Source organism: Macrobrachium rosenbergii, chromosome 5 (genome assembly GCF_040412425.1).
Source record: "Macrobrachium rosenbergii isolate ZJJX-2024 chromosome 5, ASM4041242v1, whole genome shotgun sequence".
In the NCBI taxonomy this organism is placed as follows: domain Eukaryota; kingdom Metazoa; phylum Arthropoda; class Malacostraca; order Decapoda; family Palaemonidae; genus Macrobrachium; species Macrobrachium rosenbergii.
This window is the reverse complement of record NC_089745.1, coordinates 61,476,593-61,501,533: the sequence shown is the minus strand read 5'-3', so window position 1 is coordinate 61,501,533 and position 24,941 is coordinate 61,476,593. Positions and strand designations below refer to the sequence as shown.

Here is a 24,941-nt window from a genome sequence, read left to right as displayed (position 1 = left end):
CTTAAAAATATATCTTAAAAATATTACAATAAAAGAGAATATTTGAGGAGGAAAACTCACCGATACAATGAGAATAGCTGATGGTACAAGACCCAAGTTGGACAGTGATACATCATTATCTTGAGGTGTGAATGGATGTTGGTGCACAGTAGAAGTTAACGAAAATCCTGAAGATGAAACCAACTGTTGCTGAACATGGCGACGTACATCAGCCAAGGTGGCTTCGACAGGAAACTCTGCAACGCTTGAGGATCCATCGAGGAGTCTAAACTTTATTCTTGTTACAGTGCAATTTCTGTCAAAAAAAGGGAGGGGAAAATTCCTTATAGTTCTCATACAGAAGGAGAGGAGTTTAAATTTACTGTAAAACAACTTTCCATACACATTTTACAAACAACTCATAGAATTAATATATGAATAATAGGCAAATCAAATACATGGACATATTGTTAGTCAACCCCTGCACTTCAAGTTCTATTAAAAGATTTTTGTGGCCAATAAATAAAAAAAAATGCACTGTATGATTTTTCAAATATCCCAGTTTTCTGGCATATAAGAAGTTTTTTGAGGAAATAAAAAAAAATTAAAGGAAACTTCGGAATTATAACTAAAATGTATACTTTTGCAGTTGCATCAACTATGAAAATGATTTAAATCTTTACTGTCCCACTTAAGGTGACTAAAAACTAAAGAGAAAACTGCTAAAAAAATTAACAATATTTAGCAAACACTTTAGAAGTACCAAATTAAAATTAAAAAGAAATTTGTATTTTTCCTAACGTATGAACCTACGCTTTCAAATATGAAGTAATCCACGCTTACCGATCTTTGGCTGTTATTGAATCATCTCTGAAATACAAAATCCTAATGCTATACCTGGGTTATGTGGTGTGACCTGGATTGACCTATCTCCCACTGTGTGAGCCAGCCTGTACACAACTACGCCCATCCTCCTAGAAGGAGTGAGAAATCGAAACTACATGGGGCGGTATGAGGAGGATAACTTTATCTATATGAAAGAGTAGGTTTGTATATTAGGAAAAATACATATTTGTTTTTAATTTGGTATTTGCTCCAACAAGTATACAAACCTAGGCTTTCATATATGGAGCCTCACCTGAAGGCAGGAGGGCAATCTCTCAAGTAAATATGTAGGAGTGTTCCTACTCGGTACCCCAAGGGCATGCAAGATGTGTATACTGTGTACTGTACCGCTTACCTCCTGGCCTCATGTTGTTGCTAGTGATGTCTTCCCCTCCAAATGGAGCTCCAGTAGGGCTCTACATTGTTATATGACCTTCTGTGCCGCCACTACTGGGCCCAAGGTGAAGGTATCTAAGGACTTGTGTGCTATATCCTTGAGGTAAAAAGAAGTAAATGTTGTCTGCCTTTTCCATACCCCAGCCCGGAGGACCTGACTGACCAAGTGGTTTTTTCCTCAATGCCACTGATGGTCCTATCCCTCTGATGTCACTAGCCCTGACTCTGGTTAGACCTGGCTCTCTGCTACAGTCCAAGCAGTATGCCCTCATAATCAACTCTCTCAGCCAGAAAGAGATGGTTTTCCTTGAAATACGACAAATTTTTAAAGTAATTTGCATTTTTCCTAACTATACAAACCTGAGGTCTTTACATAGCAATATACTTAGCGCATCTGGAGACCGGCCGTTTAACTTTTTAAACAAGGTGGTTTAGTATGTAGTTAGCTACCGACTATGGGTGGAAGTCCCACCCAACCAATCAGTACGCATTCAATTTGCCTTTTGGCACAGGGAGCAGAATGAGGGGTGGTTTGAGGTGGGCAGTAAAAATGTAAAGACCTTAGGTTTGTATAGTTGGGGAAAATCCAAATTACTTTAAAAATCTGTCATTTGTTCCTCCACAATATACAAACCATTGGTCTTTGCATAAGAAGACTTACTCTTCGGTAGGAGGATTCTGAGTAAGCTTCTGGACTGATGGGTAGTTGCTCACCTGGGCCTCCTTCCTCGTCATGTAAGAGTAAAGGAAGGATACCATGCCTCTGATGTGTTGAACAAATGTGTGAACAAATGTGTGCACAACTGTGTTCAACTGTCAGACTTCTGGACCTTTCAAATTAATGTGTGTGTGTGTGTGTGTGTAGCTACACTGCTTCAAAAAAAGCTTGGATGAACCAAGAGCGCTGGAGACAATAAAACTAGAGATAGCCAATGGGTTGCTTTATTGTCAACCCCTCTCTCCCCTTGCTAGAGAGAGGGGAGGACTTGCATCTGCTGTATTAACCTATCTAACATTATAGACAGGGTCCTCAGTTATGTAGGCTCAGCATGTGACAGATGGCTACTCGTCTCTCTCTGTGAATGGGGGGAAAAAAAAAAAAAAAAAAAAAAAAGTGAAGGAAGGGGGCCAGTCCCCCACTCACATTCACCCTTTGCCACCGAACACCTTAGGCGAGATGCAATATGTCCACTATGGGAGCTGGGCGAGCTACACAACCTGCTGAGCAGCCACCACAGGACCCAGGGAAAAAAAAATGTCCAAGGGCCTGTAGGCAATGTCCTGAAGGTAGAAAGATGTGAGAGTGGACAGCCTAGACCACTTTCTGTCTTAATACCTGTAGAAACGACACATTCTTCCATCATGTTCTTGAACACTTCTTTCTTATCCGAGCCAGTACAGGCAGTCTCCCTTTAACGGTGGGGTTCTGTTCCCAGCCAAGCACCAATAACCGAAAATTGCCAATAACTGGTATTAAATGGTGTTTGTGATGTACAAGAGCCAATAACCTGCTTATTGGCGCTGTTAACCACTTACCGATGCCAATAAACCGCTTACTGATGCAGATAAGCTGCTTACCGATGCTGATAAACATCTTACCAATACCTATAAACCACTTACCAATGTCAAAAATCGCTTACCGATGTCAAAAATCGCTTACCGACACCAAAAATCTGGTTAACGACATCATTAGTCAAGCATCGTAAAACCAAAACACCATTAACTGACGCCACCAATAAGCAAGGACTGGCCTGTACTAATGAAGAGTCATTGACACTCAGGCCTGAGATGTCGAGCCCTCTGAAGACAGTACCGTAGTGCTCTAACTGGACACAGTAGTATCTTGTACGATAACTACCAACCAGTTCCTAGACTGAACATGACTCGAAAGTCTTCGCTATGAGCTCTAGGATGAACTCGAGTGGGCTAGAAAAAAATCGTGTTCTTAAACACTTCCTTCTTAGCCAAGCCAGTACTAATAGAGTCATCGACACTTAGGCCTGAGGTGTTGAGTCCTCTGAAGATAGCACTGTAGCACTCTACCTGGACACAGTAGTATCTTGTTGCAATCACTACCAACAAGTTCCTAGATGGGACAGAAAGTGACTCAAAATTCTTAGCTACGAGTTCCGGGACAAAGGTGAGCACGACAGAACCTCATCTCCTAGAGTGCTGTAGTCTTCCTCGAGGCCAAGGCCTCTACAGACAAAGACGACTATGCAGGAGATCTCCTTCTCCAGGTGAGCTTACCTGTGGTTCTGCAACATCTTCAAACTCCGGCGCCGTTCCTATTCAAGAACGTGCAAGGGGTGAGGCCATGCCTGGGCACTGGATCTTCACTCTCTCTCGTAGATCGGGCCTGGTTCTGTAGACCAAGGGACCTCACCGGTGTCATAGGAGTTTGTGGGACTCTGAACAGCAGCAGAAGAACCTTACCTGTCCAGGGAAAAGATTTCTTGGGGCTGATATTGGTGACACAGGGGTCTACTGGAGCCCTGCGCACCTCTGGTGGCACTGGTGGCTGTGGAGAACTGTGTACCTCTGGTGACACTGGTGGCTGTGGAGAACTGTGTACCTCTAGCCACCTGTGTGTTCACAGAACTCGTGCACGTCATTCCCGTGGCACGGGGCTCTGTGGGACCCCATGCAACAGTTGCTACCGATACACGGGGATCCAAGGAGGCCCATGCAGCGGTGGAAGGTTCTTCACTGGTCTGGGAAGGTGACTTCCAGGGACCTGTGTCAGAGGCATGGGTATTCATGGAGACCCATGCCTCTATTGCTCCTGCGGCACGGGGGTCCGAAGAGCCACGTACAATGATCCTATGTCTGTAAAGAGGGGAGAACAATTAAGAGATCCATTTGCCTCTTCTGAAGCCTCAAGACTATTCCACTGGTGTTGGGAAATGTTTCTGCCAACGACCATGGAAGTGGAACGATGGAGTAGCGCACTGACAGCTTCTGTTTTGCTGATCTATCATTGGAGGTCCCAAAGATTGGAAAATCCTGTGTAATGTCTGGGTGTAAGGTCAAATCCCTGTCACCTGACACTGGTGACTGAGCTTACTTGACATTACGTTCCGGTTCCCCAGAACATACTTGGCTTACAGCTCTACTAAGGGTGCGACCGCCCATTCACAGACCTGCACCGCCAACATGTAGAGTTGAAGGGAAACCAATCCCCCCCCTCCGTTTGTTGACAAAAGTTACTTTCGTGGTGATAAGGGAACTGACACTCATCAGCACCACAGAGTAGCTCATCAAGATCCTGAATCTCTCGAAATTAAGGAATCTGTCTTGAGTTTCAGGATATTGATGTGGAAGTGTTTGCCATTCTGGTTCCACTCACCTGAAAGCAGTAACTCTTCCAGGTGTGGCCTCATCCCTCAGTCGATGCACCTGAGAACAGAGCATATCAGGAGGATAATTGCGAAGAGACACTCCAATGAGGTTCCTTTCGGCTAGCCACCAGGCTAATTCCCAATTCAATTCCTCCCTGAAGGGAATGAAGAGGAATAGGGAGTCCCTTATTGGAGACTAGAATTTCTGCATCCTTCACTGAAGGGAACGACGGTGAAGCCATTTATGAGGGCCCGGCTTCCCCAAGGGCGACAAGTGAACGAGGACAATTTGTCACTGTCAAGCTGGTTGTTCCTGTAAAGACAGGAACAACTGTTCTCTTCTCTGAACCTGCAATATGAGGCTAAGACCACAACTCCAGCATGTACAGACACTGAAGTGTTCTGCTCGGGTGTGAGATCGGGCTTCTTGAACTTGAATGAGACTGCCAAGTCCCGGCAAATCAGAGAGGAAGTCTCTTGTTCCCAAACAAGATTGATATGTATTCGAAAATATGCATCCTAACGAGTACCAACCGTACCATCCTCATCAACACCTTCACCTCTTCCCAAGGGTGAGGTTGAGGATGAGCAGGGAACTGAATTCTTGTAGTGGACTGCACACTGGAGAGGGGTGGTGGAACTCAAAGGTTTCCGGCCCGTATGGTGCCATGTTGCTTCATGGTTTGTCAGGTACCTCCAGAAGGTGGAAAAGAACGCTGCCTCTAATGCCCTTCCCCTTTCCTCATACCCTTGCCCCATTCCCAGAGCAGACGGGGGCTGCAAGTAGTGCTGCTGCACACCTTTCAGGTAGGGTAAAAGAAGAATGGGTGTACCTTTGCGGGCCCTTAGAAACCTGGGGCTCCCTTGGAACTGCCAAAGGCAGAGCTGTAAAACTGTGTGAAGACCTGGAGGTCTTGGCCACTGCCAGTGAGCACAGAGATCAATCACTGATCCCACCTCTGTCAATTGACGCATCAACTTCTACCACTAGCCAGAGGGAAGTGCAAACCAGTATCAGTCATTCCTGAGAACCAGTGCCAACTCGTAACTGAAAGAACCTGGTAACCCGAGTCAAGACTGTCTCTCCTCTTGGTACCAGATTCTCATACAGGTTAGCTGTCTGGTGGGCTAGGTAGAAGGTTCTAGCTCCAGACAACATCAGGCTCTTGAATGTGACTTCCTTCCCTGAACTATGAGAACTTGAAAAAGAAGAAGTGATCTAGGCCATGTAATGGAACCAAGATCCATTCAGGGGACTGTATGGAATGCTGCCATGACAGTCAATTCTATTGTCACTACCCTCTGGAAGGGAAGTTTCCTCTGTAGGGAGACAATTAGTCATGGACTCGAAGGTCAGGTCAATCTGTTTGGTAAGCAGAGAACTCCCTGAGGTAATGGCGAATTCTTCTGGTAATTCAAAGGTTAGAGAAGTGTCCTGCACAATAGGAGAAACCTGAGTGAATTGTCCTGGTCATACAAGAGAAAATTCATCTAGCTAAAAACAACCCTTTGGCAGGTTGCAACCATGACGAGTCCATCGACTTTGGTTTCCCATAGGGGATCTGGAGATCCCAAACAGCTTCGACGGTTGATGAACAGTCTACAGGGAAGCTAAGTTTCTTCCTTGGGATTGTAAACTGCCAAATTCATGGATGATCCCTGGGAAAAAACCTCCAGAGGCACCCCGTGATCTCTCTACCATTCGAGTATACAACTGGTTTGGTCTGCAAACCAAATCCGGAGCCTATGGTACTGTGGTTGGGAAAGGATGGAAGTGTGGACGTTTCCTGTTTTGAACCCAAAACTGTCTGATACCCAGTCCTTGGAAGACTTCGAGGAAGTAGGAGAACAGGTGAGGGTTTGCCAGAAGCCAAGGACCCTGCAGGTGTGTAAGGCCGTGGGCAGTCATCAACATAACCATACAGCCCATGGTACTGGTAAAAGGGAACTTGAGATTTTGAAGAACCCCAAGTAACTGTGATAACGCACACCTGGAGCTCTTGAGTAACAAGTGTATCGATAATCAGTTGCTTTTTCTACATGAGTGTCCGGGGAAACTCAAGCGGAGATGTGCTATTACCAATTTGTGGAGGTAACTCCACAATACTTGTAAAGGTAACTCAGTCCTATGAAACTCAAGTACAGTACATGGTTCTTCTTGGAGGTCCGAGCACTTAGAGCTTCCTAATCATGTACAGGATGATCCTTGGCTGCTCCTTCTACCTGAATGTCTGAAGAAACACAGGAGGTATGCTATTACCAATTCGTGGAGGTGATGCCAACTGCAACCCTCCCCCACGAATAGCTAAAATCCACGAATACAGTAAATCCCCCATATTCGCGGGGATATCAACCACAACCCCCGTGAATAGCTAAAACCAGCGAATACTTAGAAACCTTCTAAAAACACTTAGAACTGCCTATTTTGATAGTTCAAACACCCACAAAACAAACTAAAAATGCTTATACAGGTATTATCCTACTTACGATGGGGTAAGAAAAAAAAAAAAAAAAAAAAAAAAAACCATCGTTTGTTGGAAAAAACATAAGAATTACCAAAACGTATCTCGAACATAGCCTACCCTACACTACAGTATTTAGTACCATGTATACATATATGGTAACCTAGCCTACACTATAAAATATACTCTTTACATACAAGGTATAGTAATTATTAATATCAGCTAATTCTGGAGGTTCATGCAAAGCGACTTGTGATAATTCAATACAAAGAGAAATTGAATAACAAATAAGAATTAGCTTGGCCTACACTATGCTATATTGTATACATACATGGTAGCGTAGCCTACATTATACTCTACTCTATATTCACATATCGTATTATACAAATGTCAACATAACGAATATGCATCTTTTCCATGGATCTTTTAAAATGTTATGCCTTAATTCACTGTATCCAATCATATTGTATTTATACTTATATTGCTTTTATATTATAAATTGCGATCATAGCAATCAATGTTTTGGTTTGGAAATGTTTATGCAGTGTTTATTTCACTGCATTTAACTCAGTTCTGAGCGGTTTTCTTGCTTCTAGTTAGCTTAAATGAATCTCTAGTCTAGATACTTTATTTATAAGGGACAAGGTTATTTTTTGTTATACGAAGTGTTTTTAAGCCGACATATAACTAAAATACGTCTCGTTGTGAAATTAATTTATCTACTATTTTCATTAACAGATGACGATGGCCATTTGGGGGCGTTTGTTTTGTGTATAAAAAAATTCAAGATTCCGTTCGCTATTTTCACTTGATTTCATCATAATACAAGCTTTATGTATTTATCATTTATCTGTGTAAAAACAGCAGTAATGTGTTCTTCCATGCCTATTAGTTTTGATTAAAATACTTTCTCTCCAATTTTAATTACGATTGAGTTTCATCCATGTTGCCGATGCATGATAATTTACAGTATAGTCATTAGCAGCTGAACACTGTTTTCTCAGCTTCAGCCACAACTTGCAGCTTAAATGTAGCAGTGCATTTCCTTGACGATCTTTTATCCACAACGAATAAGGGTATAATGTAAAAATATATCAGTCCTATTCTCCTCAACGTCATTTGTGCCATAACCTACGGTAATTGTTTATTACCATATGATGGTTGAAATACCAGGTAAACGGCTGTTGTTATCCAATTCGGTTATAAGCAAAACAACAGTTTCTTGGTCGGTTGTTTATGGCTGTACGCATTTACACAAGAGTATAACATTACTAGCAATACTTTTATCATTCTCTTTTACTTTTTTAACTAGAAGATGGGATAAAGAGATGGAGGAAAAGTTGTCTGTTGTAATTTGGTCTCTCTCACTGCCTGATTACGCTGCTGCCTGCGCCTGCGCAAAATTTAAAAATCGAAATTTTAAAATATTTTATAAATAATATTGTCGTAACGGTATTAATTGCTTACCCCACTACAAAACCGAATTATCATAAGGTGAGTTATCGTAACTCGAGCATTACCTGAGCATTTTAATAGTTTTACCACAAAAAGCCCATTTAGTCATGAAAATGAGATGAAAATACAGTATTTAGTGGATATTTCTCAGTGAAAAATACCGCGAATGGGCAAATTTTCCATGAATAATGGGTAGATATGTTCCAAAGAGAAATCAGTGAATAGGCGAATCCGTGAATCGTGAGACCGTGAATACGGGGTGTTTACTGTATTTGAAACCTACAAATGCTTAGAACTGCCTATTTCGATAGTTCAAACACCAAAAAAACCCTCTAAAAATGTTTATACCTGAGTATTTTAATAGTTTTATTACAAAAAGTGCATTCAGTCATGAAAATGATATGAAAATACAGTAATTAGTGAATATTTCTCTGAAAAATACAGCATATAATGCATGTATACATTCCACAGAAAAATCAGCGAATAGGTGTAGCCGCAAATCGGACAATGAATAGGCGGGGGTTCACTGTACCTGAAGTGACACGGTTCTCCTTAGAGGTCCGAGCACTCGGAGCTTCTGAGCCATGTGCAGGACAAACTTCGGTTGCTCCCTCTAACCGACTGTCTGAAGAAACACGACAGAGGTATGTACCAGTCCGGGAAACTGACTTCCTGGAACTAGTATTGGTGACATGAATTACCTCTTCAGCTGTCGTACCTGATGAGGCCTGTGCACCCGGTGCTCCCAAGTTGCAGGGTCTCGGAGAGACCTGCGGCAATTCCTGAATCTGAAGACATGGGAAAGTACCCAGAAGAGATAGCACACATGCAGATGAAGGTGAAAACAATGGTAATTCGATTTTCTTCTTTGACTTCCACCACAAGTCTACTGCTGTCCCGCGACCCTTGCAGCATTCCAGGAAAAAGTGCCCACACACACACTCTGGACTCACTCTCTCTCTCTCCAATCGAGCCACGGATTCTGAAGGAACCAGCGCAACAGCTACTTGCACGCCCGTAGACGAATAAAAAAGAGCAATCGGCAACATACAATACAATACCACAGGTACTGCCGACGAAAGAACCTGTAATTCTCAAGTCCCTTGGTTCTACAATATCTGAAAAACCTAAAACATTACAAATGTCACGTAATAATTTTCAAAATACAAACATTCCATCGCACTGAAAAGGAATAAAACTCTCCGAGGAAAAAGAAGAGCGCTGTAGAGTTGTGAGCAAGGTGAGAAAGCCAGTTTTATGTCCAGATATAAGCAAAAGCAACAACAGACTACTGTAATATACATGTAAACATCACATAAACAAACGAATCAGTCGAACGGCTGGCACAGAGGGAAGAGTGGCACATCTCTCTCCCTCGGCAGCCAAAAGCAAAAGTGAAAGCATACCAACTGGGTGGGTGGGACTCCCACCCGTAGTCGATAGCTAACTACAAACTTAACCAACTTGTCTAAAGTTAAACGGCTGGTCTCCAGCTACGCTGAATTATATTCCTATGTAAAGACTGATGGTTTATATGTTGTGTAGGAACAACTCTCATTTCTCCCACCCCATATGTAAGAAAAGTCTCAGACGGGCTGGTTTGTTGGGGCCTGTACGTTTAAGGTAGGCTCTCAGGGGTCTGACTAGGCATAGCAACATTTCGTCCTTTTCGCTCCCTATGAAGTCCTTTAATGAAGGGACAGAAAAACCATCAAACCTTGGGTCATGTGTAGAGGGGTTCTGGGTCTTCGCCACAAAGTCTGGGAGGGAGGTGAAGCCAATCAATGCCCACTCATGGGTGTGGGTAAACCGTCGTATGAGAGGGCATGAAGTTCCCCACCTTCTTCATTGATGCCAATGCCGACAGGAAAACTGCTTTAAGGGTCAAGTCCCAGTGTGACACCCTTCTGAACAGTTCATAGGACAGTTTCCTCAGGCAAGGGCAGCCCTATAACCTTTAATTGCAGACATGGAAAGGGGGTCCTCTTGACACGGGAACAGAAAGAATTCTGCCACATCCCTCCAAGACATTTTGAGGGGATGGAGATCACTCTCAGTACACCAATGAAAGAATGCCTTCCATTTTCCCTGGTACAGACCAAGGGAAGAGGGCCTGAGGGTGCTGGCAATGAACTGAGCAACTTCTCCAGAAAAAAACTTTTTAAGGAGTTGCTGGATAGACTCCATCCATGAGGATGGAGGGAGGCCACTGCCTGATGAAACCGGCCATTGTGTTCTTGCTTCAGCAGGGTGGGAGTGAGGGGAAGTTGCCCTGGTATGACCAACAACTGGTGGAGGAGGTCTGCATATCATTCTGCTTGGGGCCACTTTGGAGCTATGAGCATCATTCTCAGACCTTGGGATGAGAACCTGTTGATGACCTTTTGAAGGTGGCTGAAAGAGGGAAAGCGTACATGTCCAGGTTGTCCTATGGAAGCTAGAAAGTGTCCTTCAGGATGGCTCTTTGGTGGGGGGCCAGCGAACAATACAGGTGTAACTTGTTCCTCACTGTGGCAAAAAGGTCCTATGTTGGGCCCATGCTACAACTTGATCAACTTGTTTGCTATGGCATGTTCTAATGACCATTCTGTCCCCAATATCAGATCTGCCCTGCTTAGTTGGCCTGCCACGATGTTTTTCCTGGGGATGTACCTGGCTGTCAGCATCAGTCCCCTGGCCTCTGAATGCTTGTGCATTTTCAATGCTAAGTTGTTCAGGTCATGGGACATTGTGCCTCCTTGCTTGTTTACGTATGCGACCACTGAGGTGTTGTTGCTCATGATGACGGTGGTCTTCCCTTGGAGGAGGTCTTGGAAGTGTTGGAGTGCCAGTCAGGCTGCTTGCATCTCCAAGACGTTGATATGTTGTTGACCTTGCTTCTTGTCCCTGGTCCCTGAAAAGCACATGCTGTCCAGGTGGGGACCCCAGCCCCTTCGGGATGTGTCTGAGTATACCAGCATCTCCGGGGGCAGACAGCTTAACTGTATCCCCTGCATGAGGTTTTCTGGGCTCCTCCAACACTGCAGATCCTCCAGTATCTTCCTTGTCACGCTGATATCCTGTCCTGGCCTGCGAGTGGCATTTCCCCATCTTCCTTCTCCATTACACGGAACTGATACAGGTCCTGCCCCTGGGTACTAAATTTTCTAAGGACACCAGGTGGCCCATCAGGGCTTGCCACTTAATTGGTTGGCGAGGGTTGGACAGGAAGGCGTTGGATACTTTTAGGAACTTGGGTTAGCCTCTCTTGTGAAGGGTAGGCCTTCGCCGCTCACCATGTCAATTGTCATCCCCAGGTACCTAATCCTCTGTGTTGGTGCTGGGTCTGACTTTGTGGGGCTGGTCAGGATTCCCAAGTCCCTACACAACTGCAGAACCTCGTCCCTGGCCTTTGCAGCTTGCTGTGCTCAAGGTGCTAGTATGGGCCAGTCGTCCAGGTACCTGCACAGTAAGATACCTGTCTTTTGGGACCACTCCTACACCAGCTGAAACACTCGGGTGAAAACTTGGGGGCTGTTGCGAGGCCAAAGCAGAGGGCCCTGAATTGGTATGTGACCTTCTGGGAGACAAACTGCAGGAACCTCCTGAAAGAGAGGTGTATATCTGGATGTAGAGATAAGTCTCCTTCCCTGATTGCCAATCAGTAGATTGCACCATCTCCATTTTGAATGGAGTCAATCGCATGTAGCCCGTCAAAAAGTCTACGACAGGCCTTCATCTGCCCAAAGCTTTCTCCACTAGAAAGAGGTGGGCTGTAGAAGCCCAGTGTGTTGTCCTCCACTACTTCTACCGGCCCCTTTTGTAGCATCTCCTATCTCCTGTTGCAGGGCTCTCCCCTTGGGTGAGTCACCCCGATACAAGAGGAACTCCAATGGTTCTGATGCCAACGGTGGTTTTTGCTTGAAGGGGAGACGTATCTCTTTTTGAGAGTTTGGACTGTTCACTCCTCCACTCTGCACCACTGCTACACTAGCCACTTGTTCCCAGACAACCCCCACCTTGGGCATATGTGGGGTTGGGAGGCTCTGAGTCTCATCTAGAACCCCCTCTCTCCCCTGTCCTGTTTTGCTTTCTGGGTTGGAGGGGTTGAGCGGCACAGAAGGCCTGACTTCATTCTTTATGTGCATTCCCTTGAGGGGCTGAGTAGCTCTGTTGTTGAAATTGAGGAGGAAACAACGGTCTTGCAGCAAGTGGGAGCCTACTCCAGGTCACAGGGTCAACAGACCACTCTCTCGGGACCAACCTGAGCGACATCGGTGAGAGAGTGTCCTTTGCATCCTTTCTCTTTTCCATCACAGCCTGGCTCAATACCTCTGGAGGGAAGTACGCAGACAGGTCCAAGAGGGGGCTATTTCTCAGGCTGATCCAACTATTGACCGAGATGTATTTCTGAGCCATCAACAAAGTGCATCCTCCTTCAGGATGGCATTAGCCCAAGCATGGGCCACATGCTTGGCTACATAACATAGGGCCTCGCCTGCTGGGGCCATGTATTCCTTCATGGAGTGGCATTTTTCGGGTGGTACAACCTCTTTCGTGTCTTTGATCCATGCCCCTTGGCACCTATCAAGGCAGGAGATGGAACTCAATGCCCTTCCTAATATCAGCACCTGGTTCGTTATCTCCCTACTGGTGAACTTGGTGCCAATTTTTTTAAGGCTATCCAGAGAGACAGTGCCTGAAAGCCAGCAGACTGATGAATTCACATTTCTAGGAAGGATGCTGGCCTCTTCTGGTCCATAATACAGGCAGTCCCCAGTTATCGGCGATCCGGTTTTACGGGGCTTGTCTAGCGACGAAAATCAGCAATTTTTGGCGCCGAAAATCACTGATTTCCGCTTATCAGCACCGATAACCAAAAATTGTCGATTTATAGCTCTTTTCGGCACCAATAAGTGCTGAAAATTAGCGAAAAAGACCCAAAAATTGCCGATTTTCAGTTATCGGCACACCGTCAGAACGGAAACCCCCCGATAACCGGGGACTACCTATACAGGCAGTCCCCAGTTAATGACGGGAGTTCCATTCCCGGCCAAGCGCCGCTAACCAAAAATTGCTCCTGACTAAATATTGGCAAGAATAGCACTGAAATCCCTCCTCAGTGGCGCTGTTAACCGGAGATCGGTGCCGAAATCTCTACTTAACGGCACTGTTAACTGGAGATTGGTGACGAAATCTCCACTTAACAGCGCAGTCAAACGGAGATGGGCACCAAAATCCGGTTAACAACATCGCTAGCCAAGCACTGTAACACCAAAGCACCATTAACCAATGCCGCTGGTAAGTGGGGGCTGCCTGTACTTGGTCTGATGGGGAAATGGTAGGGGAAGCAACTTCTGGGACCTAGAGGCGGCTGAGAACACCTCCTCTCCCATTATTAGGCTGTCCAACTACTTCATGATGCTACCAGTGGGAACCAAGAAAGGTGAACCATTTGCTTGGCCTCTGGGAGACTGTCTGCCATATGCTACAGGTACGAGAAGCTGGGGCAATACTCGGGTGTCATGTCGTCAGGTTCCGCTAAATCTGACTTTCTGCGAACATTAAGGATGAAGTTCATAAAACTCCTCTCCTCATCTGGAAGTTCCAAGAGGGAGGACTCTCCCCCTTCTTCCAGGTTTGCTGCACCTCTCAGAATAGTGGGTCCCAAGGGGTCCCAATCTCTGTCCCATTCTGCTGAGTGGTTGTCCGGTAACGGATGTCATGTGGAAGCTGAGGAGTATCTGGATTTACCCACGCTGTCCCGTACTGATGATCAGTGTCTGGAACGAAAGCGAGATGCGTGGAACCCCGCCCTGCTGCAGCCACCCTTGGAGTAGAGCCATTCCAGGGACCTATCTCCCGAAGGAGAGGCGATGTCTCCCTGATTTTCCGTCGGCATTCCATCTCGGTGAGCAGTGTCAGAAGCAATGCAGGGAGGGGTGTCACTCTGCTAAGTCCCGCTCCTGCCTCGAGGAGGTGCACCTCTGTGACCTGTTTCTCAAGCAAGATCAGGAACTCCCCCTGGCAAAGTGCTAGGATGAACTACTCCTGTGATGGTGTTGGTGTTCTCATTCCAATTTGTCAGAATAGCAGGACCAGCTTCTCCTTCTCAAGCACCTCCTTTGCTGCGAGGACCTTTGTCTACTGGACACCCGTCCCCGGTGGAGTCTTTCCCATTACACTGCCAATGATGGTTTTGAGGAGAGGTTTGACTCTGCTGAGAGGTATCCGTGTCCTGCCCGGCTAAGTGAATGGCAGGTCCACTCTTCCACCGGTACTTGATTGGCTGGGAAGGGCTGTAGGGCAACTCCAGCCTGCCCCGTTTTCCTGTCCCCGTGCTTGGCTCCCCCAACTCTTATGTAACTGTCCTGTACCTCTTCCCTGAGGAACTACAAAAGAGCTTGCAATACATATTCAGGTTTCTTCTTACCTGTGAGCTTACTCGGAGGAAAAAGATTCTTCATGGGAGTCACAGGGAACAGAGAAGAGTTTACAATGGCAATGATGACAGGGAAGGGGGGAGGAATGGAGAAGGTTCTCTGGAGATGGGGGTGGTCTTCTTCCTCCTCCTTCTCTCATATTATCCCCACAAAGGTGATGGCCATGCTGTGCACTCTCTACGCGGCACCTTGTGGGATCACTCCTGACCCCTGCATACGATATGAACCGAATGGGGGTCTACATTTATCCTTGCTTGCACAATGATGCACTTAGGGCTTCCCGTTTTCTTCTATCACTGCTAGAAGAGAGAGAGAGAGAGAGAGAGAGAGAGAGAGAGAGAGAGAGACACATGAACACTAGGTATGTCAGAAAAATGTAAACAACTGCAATCATGTGGGCACAGAATTCACTATTCCGACCCTCGGAATGATCTCTCAAAAAAAAACTTCCCAGTACATTACTGAGGCTACATGGGCTGGGACAGAATCCAACACAAAAAGAAACAACACTTATTCTATATACTATTCTCTTCACTCCGAGTGGAAGACGCACGTGGGTCACGTCCTATTATGCCACTCTTTGTCCTGCCCTAAAGGACAAAAACCAACACAGAAACAACAATATAATCTATAGACATGAAGGTGACAACTAGGTGTGGCAAATATGACCCAACAATCACTAGGCACGAGGAGTACATACTCCCAATCATGAGCAGTATGAACAAATGTGAGACACGACTTTGTAGACATACGAACACAATGGAAGATGGTTGGTCAATCCAGGTCACACCAAGTGACCCAGGTATAGCGTGAGAATTCTGTTTTTCAGAGATGATTCAATAACACCCAAAGATAGGAAAGTGTGGATTATTCCATACACAAAAGCATAGGATCATATACATGTTGGAACAAACAAATGTTGGAAAAGTATCAAAATACATTCTTCTTCTAAAGTCCTAGCTAAGCATTGTACAATATTTTAAAGAGGTTGAACACTTTCACCAGTATTTAAAACACTAAAATACTAATTCAATTAACACAGGATTTCAGAAATCAGTATCAAGTTGTTTAATGGAATAACTTGATTTACTTTTCTACACTTATATAGGACTCATTTGTATGCTGTCACAGAAAGCAATAGAGCTGGGTCTGAAGGGATGATAAAACTGAACTTTACTACCATATACAGTGTGACAAGCAAGGAACATAACGTGGTGCCCTGGGAACCCCTTACAAGGAATGCAACAAATAACAAAAAAAAAAAAAAGTAAAATCCATAAACTATGTTCAACCAAGAAATATTCTATACTTATTAGGTGCTGGGGCTGCTGAGGCAGCTGCTGCACCAACATTTCTTGGTGGTTCTTGTGCTGATGCTGATGACGGTTCTTCTTTAAATAATGCTGCCCTTGCCTGAGCCTCAAGCCTGTCAGCAGCTATCTGAGCTCTAAGGAAGAAAAAAGAATCATGTTACATCAAATAGTTCCTGCTAATCTTTGACATCCATACATGAATTTATATTATTAAACATGAAAAACATCAATCATTCTCTTATTGCACATTTCATTAAAGTACTGTCACCCTCTGGAAATCTTCTTGCATCCATTTCTGTTGGCATATATTGTTCAGTTGTTAAAAGCCAGGTCTATTTTATTCAGGGTTGAGCACCAATCTTCATTCCCTTTTCTTGTTCAAGTTTTCTTTGGGCCTGGATTTTTAATATTCATTTTAAACGTTACAGCTGGCTAAAGGAACTGTTTCACAAGAGAGATGACTGCCATCTTTAGAATTCTTCAAAATTTCTTTCATCATATTAACCATTTCTGACAATTTTCTAAAGGATATCTAGATTTCTAGTTAAAAGTAGCTTGAACCCCAAAGGAGTCAGAAGGAAGAGCTTGGCTGGTAGGAGTAGATGGAATAAAACCCAGGAGGATTAAGGATAGAGGCAGATGCACTGGTAAAGGATCCTCAATCAACCTATCCTCATGCAGACCAGCATCAGTATTTTTAATTTCTCTCATTCTGTTTTCTCTCCCTATCTTGACTCAATTTCTTTTCATGTTTAACCAAAACATTAATTTCTCCATATCCCAACCTTCGCACTCTCCTCATCTATTTTCTAAATCACAAGTCTGATCTATACAATCAATTTGAGCAATTCTTTGTTCCACAAACCCTGACAGCTGTCAGATGATGATAATATTATAAAACAACAATAATTCAACAACAGACAATAAACTATTGGTCTACTGGTGTGAAATTCCTTCAGGCAATACTGTTCTAAGAGGAGAACCTAGCACAATGGATGCAAAGAATGGCCAGAAAACTGGACACTCACTTGAGCTGCCTGCAAGTGAGAGGATAGAAAATGACAGTCTGCCAATCAAACTAGGTATAAAAGTGAAATTCTTTCTTTGCAGCTAATTTTTTTTTTTTTTATTATTAAAATAAACACCTTTTTAGTTCAATATGGCCTTTCTTAGGTCAGAATTACATATTCAATAAATGACCTAAAGTTCAATTTACTTATTACAGAAAATCATTTAAAAATTGCAAATTTTAGAAGTACTGTACTTTCTCTTTTTTCATAGGTATACAAACCAGTCTTTTATGTAAAAGTACTTCTCAGCATGATCTGGAATTGGTCGTAGAAGTTAGGCAATGGGACAGTTAACTGGTGGTAAATGGGTGAGTGAGGCAGGGATTATGATAAATGGCTCTAGTTTGTACACCTGGGAAAAATACAAATTAATTTTAAAATTTGGATAGTTCCTACAGGACAACAAACCAATGCCTTTTATGCAGGAGCCTTGCTCCTTAGGTGGGAGGTTAGTCTAACAAATGGCTAGCAACTGACCAGCGATATGAATCTAATTGGATATGCCATGCTCTAGGTTCCAATCATGAGCAGAGGAGCAATGACTGTAACCTCCAATACAATCTGGTATAGGGATGCAGGACTAATAAGCACTAGGCAGAGTGAGATGTATCTGGACTATCACTCTATGAAAACTTTGGAGGACTAAGTGCTCCCATAAAGCTATGGCAGCACGGGTCAAAAGGCATTCATATCAGGGTCAATCATAAACTAGTAGGATTAGACAACAACTCCTGCTCCTTCCCCCTATCACCCTCCTCGTCCTCTTCAACTCTCTCTTAACCTCTTCTCCTTGGCATTAAAAGGAATGGTGGAGGAAGCCAAAGTTCCAAGACAGGATGACTGATTAATAAGTCTAAATGCACTGTGGCCAACAAAGCACGTACTTGGTCAGACTGATGCCTTCAAGAGAAAGGAAGGAAAAAGGGAAAGAGAGCCAGTCACACCCATTCAACCTTTTTGGACAGACAACACTGGTCAAAAGGAGGAGAGTTCAAGACTTGTGGATGACATCTCTAAAATGAGGGAAAGGCAGTCTGGTGAAGCCAGACACCTGCTCTCATTGCCTGTGAATCAAAAAGTTCCCCAAATGGCTATGGAAAGGCCAATGACTCTGCCTTCAAGAGCTTTTACTCAGCCTTGACAAATGTCCTTCTTGCATGATGAACTGTATGTCTGCTTGATCATTTTAAGACACCAAAAAGTGTGTTCTGGACACCACAAGACCCTGACACTCGAGCCCAAGAGGTTGGGTTCTAATTGGATACTTCTACATGGCTCACACTGGGCATCAAAGCACCTCATCCAGCTCCCCACTAACAAATTACTGAAGGATAGTGACCATGCGATTCTCAAGTCTTACCACAAACTGATGAGCCTGAGTATGCTATAAACTCATGCACAAGAACAAGAGGAAACCCAGCCCTCCAAGAGATAGATAAGGTACAAAATGACATTTTTATGACAAAATAAAGTTTTATATATACTTACAAGTAACTACATAGCTATTACGTTTCATTTATCGGCAACTTAAATTTGAAAATTCGCAGTAGCGTTCCAATATTTTGGTGTAGGTAACTCGCCCCACCCATTTTTGGGGAAGGATAGGTACAACACTACCAACGAGCCCAATTCGTTTATGCCCTATGCCCATGAGAGGGGAGGAGGGAGGGCTATGATCATGTACTTACGTGGTAAGTATACATAAAACTTTATTTTACTATAAAAATGTCATTTTTATATAAGTAACTACATAGCTGAATCCCACATTGACAGGAGGTGGGATGCATGGGCATGTATTACTTCAAAAAACACTCATGAATGGGGATAAATTTTAAAATAGTAAGTAGTTAACACTGAGAATGTTAGTTGTAGCCTACCTGGTGAGACAGATCCAGCAGGAAAACACTACCTCTGATGCAGCTCATCTTGACTGCAGTAGCGTGGCAGTGAAGCCAAAGGCGCCTTACATTAGTGGGGCTTTGCAGCTGAGGAGTACTCGGCTCCCAAAGCATACAAAACACAAAAGCCCTTGCCCTGGGTGCAGTACCAACTAAACCCATAAAACACAAGTTACTCATACACCATAAAACAGATCAGATACCATAACCCATTCATAACATGACACAACGAATGATGGGTGCTCCAGGTACTTAGTAACCCCCAACTTCCCGAAACTCGACAACTTAATTCAAGGCGAGTAGATCGAGGAGTGTAAGGGTAGCCCCTACCCTTCTTCCCCCAATACCATGCCAGCCACAGCCAAGGGTACTGCAGTTCTCATAAACAGTTTTGATGTCAGGTAGATAAAAAATTGCAAACACTGATTTGCACCACCAGAAATAGAAGATAGGGATAAATTCCTCTTGAAGGAAATCGAAGTCGCTACTGCCCTAATTTCATGGGCTTTAACCTTGCAAACTAGCAAGTCTTCTTCTTGAATCTTAATGTGTGACTCAGAAATCACGTCTCTCAAGAAGAACGCCAGTGCGTTCTTGGGCAAAGGACATGTTAGATCCTTAAATGAACACCAGAGGTTAGGGGACGCACCTTTGATATTCTTAGTTCTTTCTAAATAATAATTAAGTGCTCTTACTGGACAAAGAGCTCTCCCTTGGTCCATAGGACCTAGAATGACCGTTAAACCTTTGAATGTGAATGAACTGGGCCAGAGAAAGGACGGCGTTTCATTCTTTGCTAGGAACCCCAAAGTAAAGCAACAGACCACGTCTCCCTGTGAGAATCCTACCTCCTTGTTCAGGGCCTGTAACTCACTAATTCTCTTGGCAGTAGCTAGAGCAACTAGAAATAGTGTTTTTCTTGTAAGATCCCTCAGAGATGTGGATCGAAAGGTTCAAAAGGCATACCTGAGAGCCATTTTAAAACAACATCTAGATTCCAGGATATGAAATCTGACTGATGTCTTTATCAGTAGATAGATCCAGACCTCTATGTCTGAAAATGGAGTTGAGTATCGCTCTGTAGCCTTTGATCATGGATGTAGCCAATCCTTGTGAAGACCTTAAAAATAGCAAGAAGTCTGCTATTTGCACTACAGAGGTAGAAGACGATATCTTGCATCTTCTGCACCAGTTGTGGAATATTGTACATTTATTTTGGTAGACACTGGAGGAAGACTGACGTCTACATCTGGCAATTGCTTCCGCAGCTGATCTTGAAAAGTCTTTTGCTCTGACAAGTTTCCTGACAGCCTGAAGCCTGTCAGAGCGAGAGTGGATAGTCCTAGATGGAACCAGTGAAAGTGCGGTTGCTTGAGTAGATTTCGTCACTGTGGAAGCAATCTTGGGAAGTCTACTAGGAGATTGAGGAGATCTGGAAACCACTCTTTCTGTGGCCAGAAGGGAGCTACCAGGGTCATCGACACGTTGTCGTGGAAGAAGAATTTGTTGATTACATCTCTCACCAAACTGAATGAAGGGAAGGCATAAACATCCAGGTTCGAACAGTCCTGAAGCATCGCATCTGTTGCCCACACGAGAGGGTCCAGGGGTGGGGAGCAATACAAAGAGTCGGTGATTCCTCGACATTGCAAATAGATCTATCGACGGCTTTCCCCACTGTTTCCACAGGTCAGTCCATTTCATGGGTAGGACCTGTTTGCAACAACTTAATTCTTCCGCTATGACATTGAGTTTGCCCTGCATAAACCGGGTAACAATCTTGGTTTGATTTCCCTGCGTCAAGATAAGGAGATCTTTGGTCGCTTGATATACTGAGAAGGAGTGTGTCCCTCCCTGATTCTTTATGTAAGCCAGGGCTGACATATTGTCCGAGTGGACTATGACTGTGGATTTGTAAGTCGCTGTTGAGAAATGTTGAAGATCTAAGTGTATTGCCTTCAGCTCCTTCACGTTGATATGAAGTTCTCTTTCGGGTAGTGACCATGTCCCTGACACTTCGCTGTTTTCTAGGAGAGCCCCCAACCCAGATCCGATGCGTTGAGTATTATATCAGGTTGGGGTTCAGAGGGTGTAGAGATTTCCCTTCTATAAACCTTCCTGTTACAAGCCACCATTGAAGGTCCTGTTTGATCTCGGAGGTGATTGGGAAAATGAACAAGTCCAGAAGAAACTTCCTCTGCCAACTGGCTTTCAAAAAGAATTGTAGCACTCTCGTGTCAAGTCTCCCTAAGGGAATGAACTTATCTATGGATGAGAGAGTTCCCAGTACACTCATCCATTCGTTGGCCGAGCATGATGGGAGGAAGAGGAATTTCTGAACTATCCGAATGCAGGCTTTTAGTCTCTTGTCGGACGGAAAAGCCCGAAAATCCAAAGTTGATCTTCATTCCCAAATAAAAAACTGACTCGGGACTAATTGGGACTTGTCTAGGTTTATCAGTAGGCCCAACTCTTGGGCTAACGCAAGAGTCTTCTTTAGGTCCTCCGTACAAATTGATTCCGAGGGGGAGTGTAGGAGCCAATCGTCTAAATAGAGGCAGATGTTGATCCCCATGGATTGCTATTGGGGCGAGGACACGGGTGAAAACTTGAGGGGCTGTCGAAAGTCCAAAGCAGCGCTCAAAATTGGAAGACCTTGTCCTGGAACACAAACTGTAGATATTTCCTGGCCTCCAGGTGAACTGGAACATGGAAATATGCATCCTGCGTGTCTATGGTTGCCATCCAATCTCCTTGACGGATGGAAGACAGAACTGAGTGGGTTGTTTCCATTTTGAATTTCGTAGTCTGGATAGAAATTCATGGTGCTGACGTCCAGGACAGGTCTCCAACCTCCCGATGATTTTGGGACAATGATAGGCGGTTGTAGAACCCCAGCGTGTTGACATCTCCAACTATTTCTATGGCTCTCTTGGTGAGGAGAGACAAAACTTCCTGTGACAGGGCAAATTACCTCTCTGAGTCTAAAGAGTAGGCTGCCAAGTTTCTCCCTGAATGGGATGGAGTATCCCACTTTGATTACCTTTAAAACCCAAGGTTCTACATCTCTGTCCTTCCATTTGCTCCAAAAATATTGAAGCCTGGCCTCCACTGGTACACGGAGGATAGTATCCTCACTTGCGAGAGGAAGATTTGCTTGCTGACTTCTTGATTGGCCAAATGGACCTAGAATATGCTTGGGAACGGCTGGAATCTACCTCTACCTCCTCGAAATGTTTGCTGTAGAGGGGAAACTGTTCTAGGTGCAAACAACGCAAAATGTGCAGAATGTCCATACTCCTTAGGACGTTTGATGGACTGGGCCAGCAAGTCTTGTGTGGATTTCTTTTGCACCTCCCATGCGATATGTTCTACGGTAGCACTGGGAAAAAGTTCCTGTTGATTTAAAGGAGCAAAAAGGAGTGTGGATCTCTGGTGGGGAGTGACTCCTTTGGAAGTGAATGAAAAACACTGCTCTCGCTTCTTAAGTACTCCCACAGCGAACAAGGCTGACAGCTCCTGGGATCCATCCCTGATCACTTTATCCACGCATGAGAGCACTCACAGCCAGTCTGTAGCAAAGTTAGCTTGGAGAGAGGTGCAATAGTCAAGAAAACTTAAGATCTTGAAGACCTTAAAGATGTCCTTAGTCAAACGCTCGAGTTCAGAAGTTGTAAACAAGATCTTGGAAGAGAAGAAGGCAGATCTCCGTGACGAGTCAATTAAACTGGAGAAATCCCCTTGGGAGGAGGCAGTAACTCCCACCGACGGCACTTCCCCAGTCACATAGGATAAGTATCTCCTTTTGGATAAGTGAGAAGGAGTGCAGAATACTGCTTTCCCCATTTTCCTCTTTTCTGTCAAACAGCTCTTAATGCTTGACAGCTTTCTTCGACGACTTCAATAGCACCATCTTAGACAGCCTAGAGGTTTCTGTAGGCTGTCTCATTATAAAAGAAGAACCAGGCAAAAAGGAGATCGCTGGGGAAAAGAAGTCCGGGAAGCAAAACAAGAAGTATTTCAAAAGGGAAGCGTACGCTGAAGCAGGAAGATCCTGTTTTACGTCCTCTTATGCAGACGAAATGGGTGAGAGAGTCAAATCCTCAAGCTCATGAGTCACTGACGGTTTAGGTAAAAGGTCCATAATACTGTCTAAGCGTTGTTTAATCGGTTCCTAAGACAGATCCTGAACCGGACAAGCAGTAGAATGCGGTGCCAGATGCCCAGTTGCCCACTCGGAATGGGCGTGATCATGCACTGACTACCGCTCGTGAACTACTTGTTGAACTGGTTCAACGGGTGCAACGGATCCTCTAGATCCCACTGTGTTTGGATCCCTTGGATCCCACTAAACACTTGGCTCCCATAGATCCCACTTGATGAATGGATCCCTCGGATCCCACTGGGCGAATGGATCCCTTGGATCCCACTGGACGAATGGATCCCTTGGATCCCACTGGATGAATGGATCCCTCGGATCCCACTGGATGACTGGATCCCTCAGATCCTGATGGATGCCTGGATCCCTCAGATCCCATTGAATATCTGGATCCTTCCAATCCCACTAGGTACTTGGATTCACCAGATCCCACAAAACTGGCTCCCCTTTTATGCTTGGATCCCTTGGATCCAAAAGTACGATCTCCGTGTTTCTTAGAGATCCGCTTGGGCGACAGAAACTGACACTCTGACACAAACACTACGGGCAACACGTTAGATGGATCATCCTAAAAACTACGCGGTTTGGGACTCGGATCCCGATCTCTGTTCCGCTTGCACGGGATTGGAAATTTGGACTCAGCCGCAGATATCGGCCTTTTCAATGGCCTGGATGCACTTTTGAAGCGCCAGCTGCGCTTCTGACTCGCTTTGCACTTCCATTTGTCAGATCCTGAATCCGCATCACTCAATGAAAGTGCATGAACTCCAATATGGACGCCTTTCCAGTGGCTGTCCACCGAGTCCTGGTAATCCCGAACAACAGGCTCAGTTGAGGGGGCAACTATCCGTGGGCCAACCCCACCGACCTCCCTGGGACTTACGGTTTGCCTACCCCCAGGTTTAGGGGAGTTTGACAGGGACCTTCGTCTAGGAGCATCGGTGGGACAAGTAGCCACCTCCTCCACTGACACAACACTTGCACTGATGTCACTGGCACTAATCTTATCCATAAGGCCGCTCACTGAAGCCCCTACTTGAGCTGCAGTGTTCACTAAGAGACCAATTTTCTGGTCCATTCTGGCTTCCAGACTGGCGATGGCATTGGGTTCGGAAGGTTGGAAGTTGGATAATGGGGTCACAGTAATCACAGTTAAGGTTGAAGGACTGGTGATTGGGGAAAATACAGATATAGGAGTTAGAAGGGCACGCAAAACAGGAGAACCCTGACTATCTGAATTCTTAGCTTCGGTCTTAGCCGCCGCTCTCGGGCATCTGTTTTTCTCAAGTTTGTCTAAGTAACTAGTTAAAGTCTTCCATTTCACCTGATCCCATTCTTTGCATTCATCACAGCTCAAGACTGCAGAGCAAGTTTGTCCTCTACATTTACAACAAATGGTACGAGCATCATAATTGATAGACGTGAGTTTGGTATTACAGCCTTTGCTGCAAAACCTACTACTAGCAGAAATAGAGTCAGACATATCTTGAAAAACAAAAGTCCAAGCTAAATAAGCTAATGCAATTAGTGCAATCGCTACCAAGACATGGAATACTTCACC

General features: G+C 44.6%; 1 protein-coding gene across 3 annotated transcripts in view; it reads right to left on the bottom strand.

Annotated features, from left to right (window-relative positions):
- Positions 1-24,941, bottom strand: part of LOC136838849 (UBX domain-containing protein 4-like) — a 59,623-nt gene that overhangs the window by 15,898 nt on the left and 18,784 nt on the right. For all 3 annotated transcript variants that reach the window (XM_067104496.1, XM_067104494.1, XM_067104497.1), the window contains exons 8-9: positions 16,250-16,387; positions 61-295 (exon numbers count right to left, since the gene is read on the bottom strand). In XM_067104496.1, coding sequence (XP_066960597.1) covers positions 61-295; positions 16,250-16,387 — 373 coding nt within the window. The remainder of the gene's footprint in view (positions 1-60; positions 296-16,249; positions 16,388-24,941) is intronic.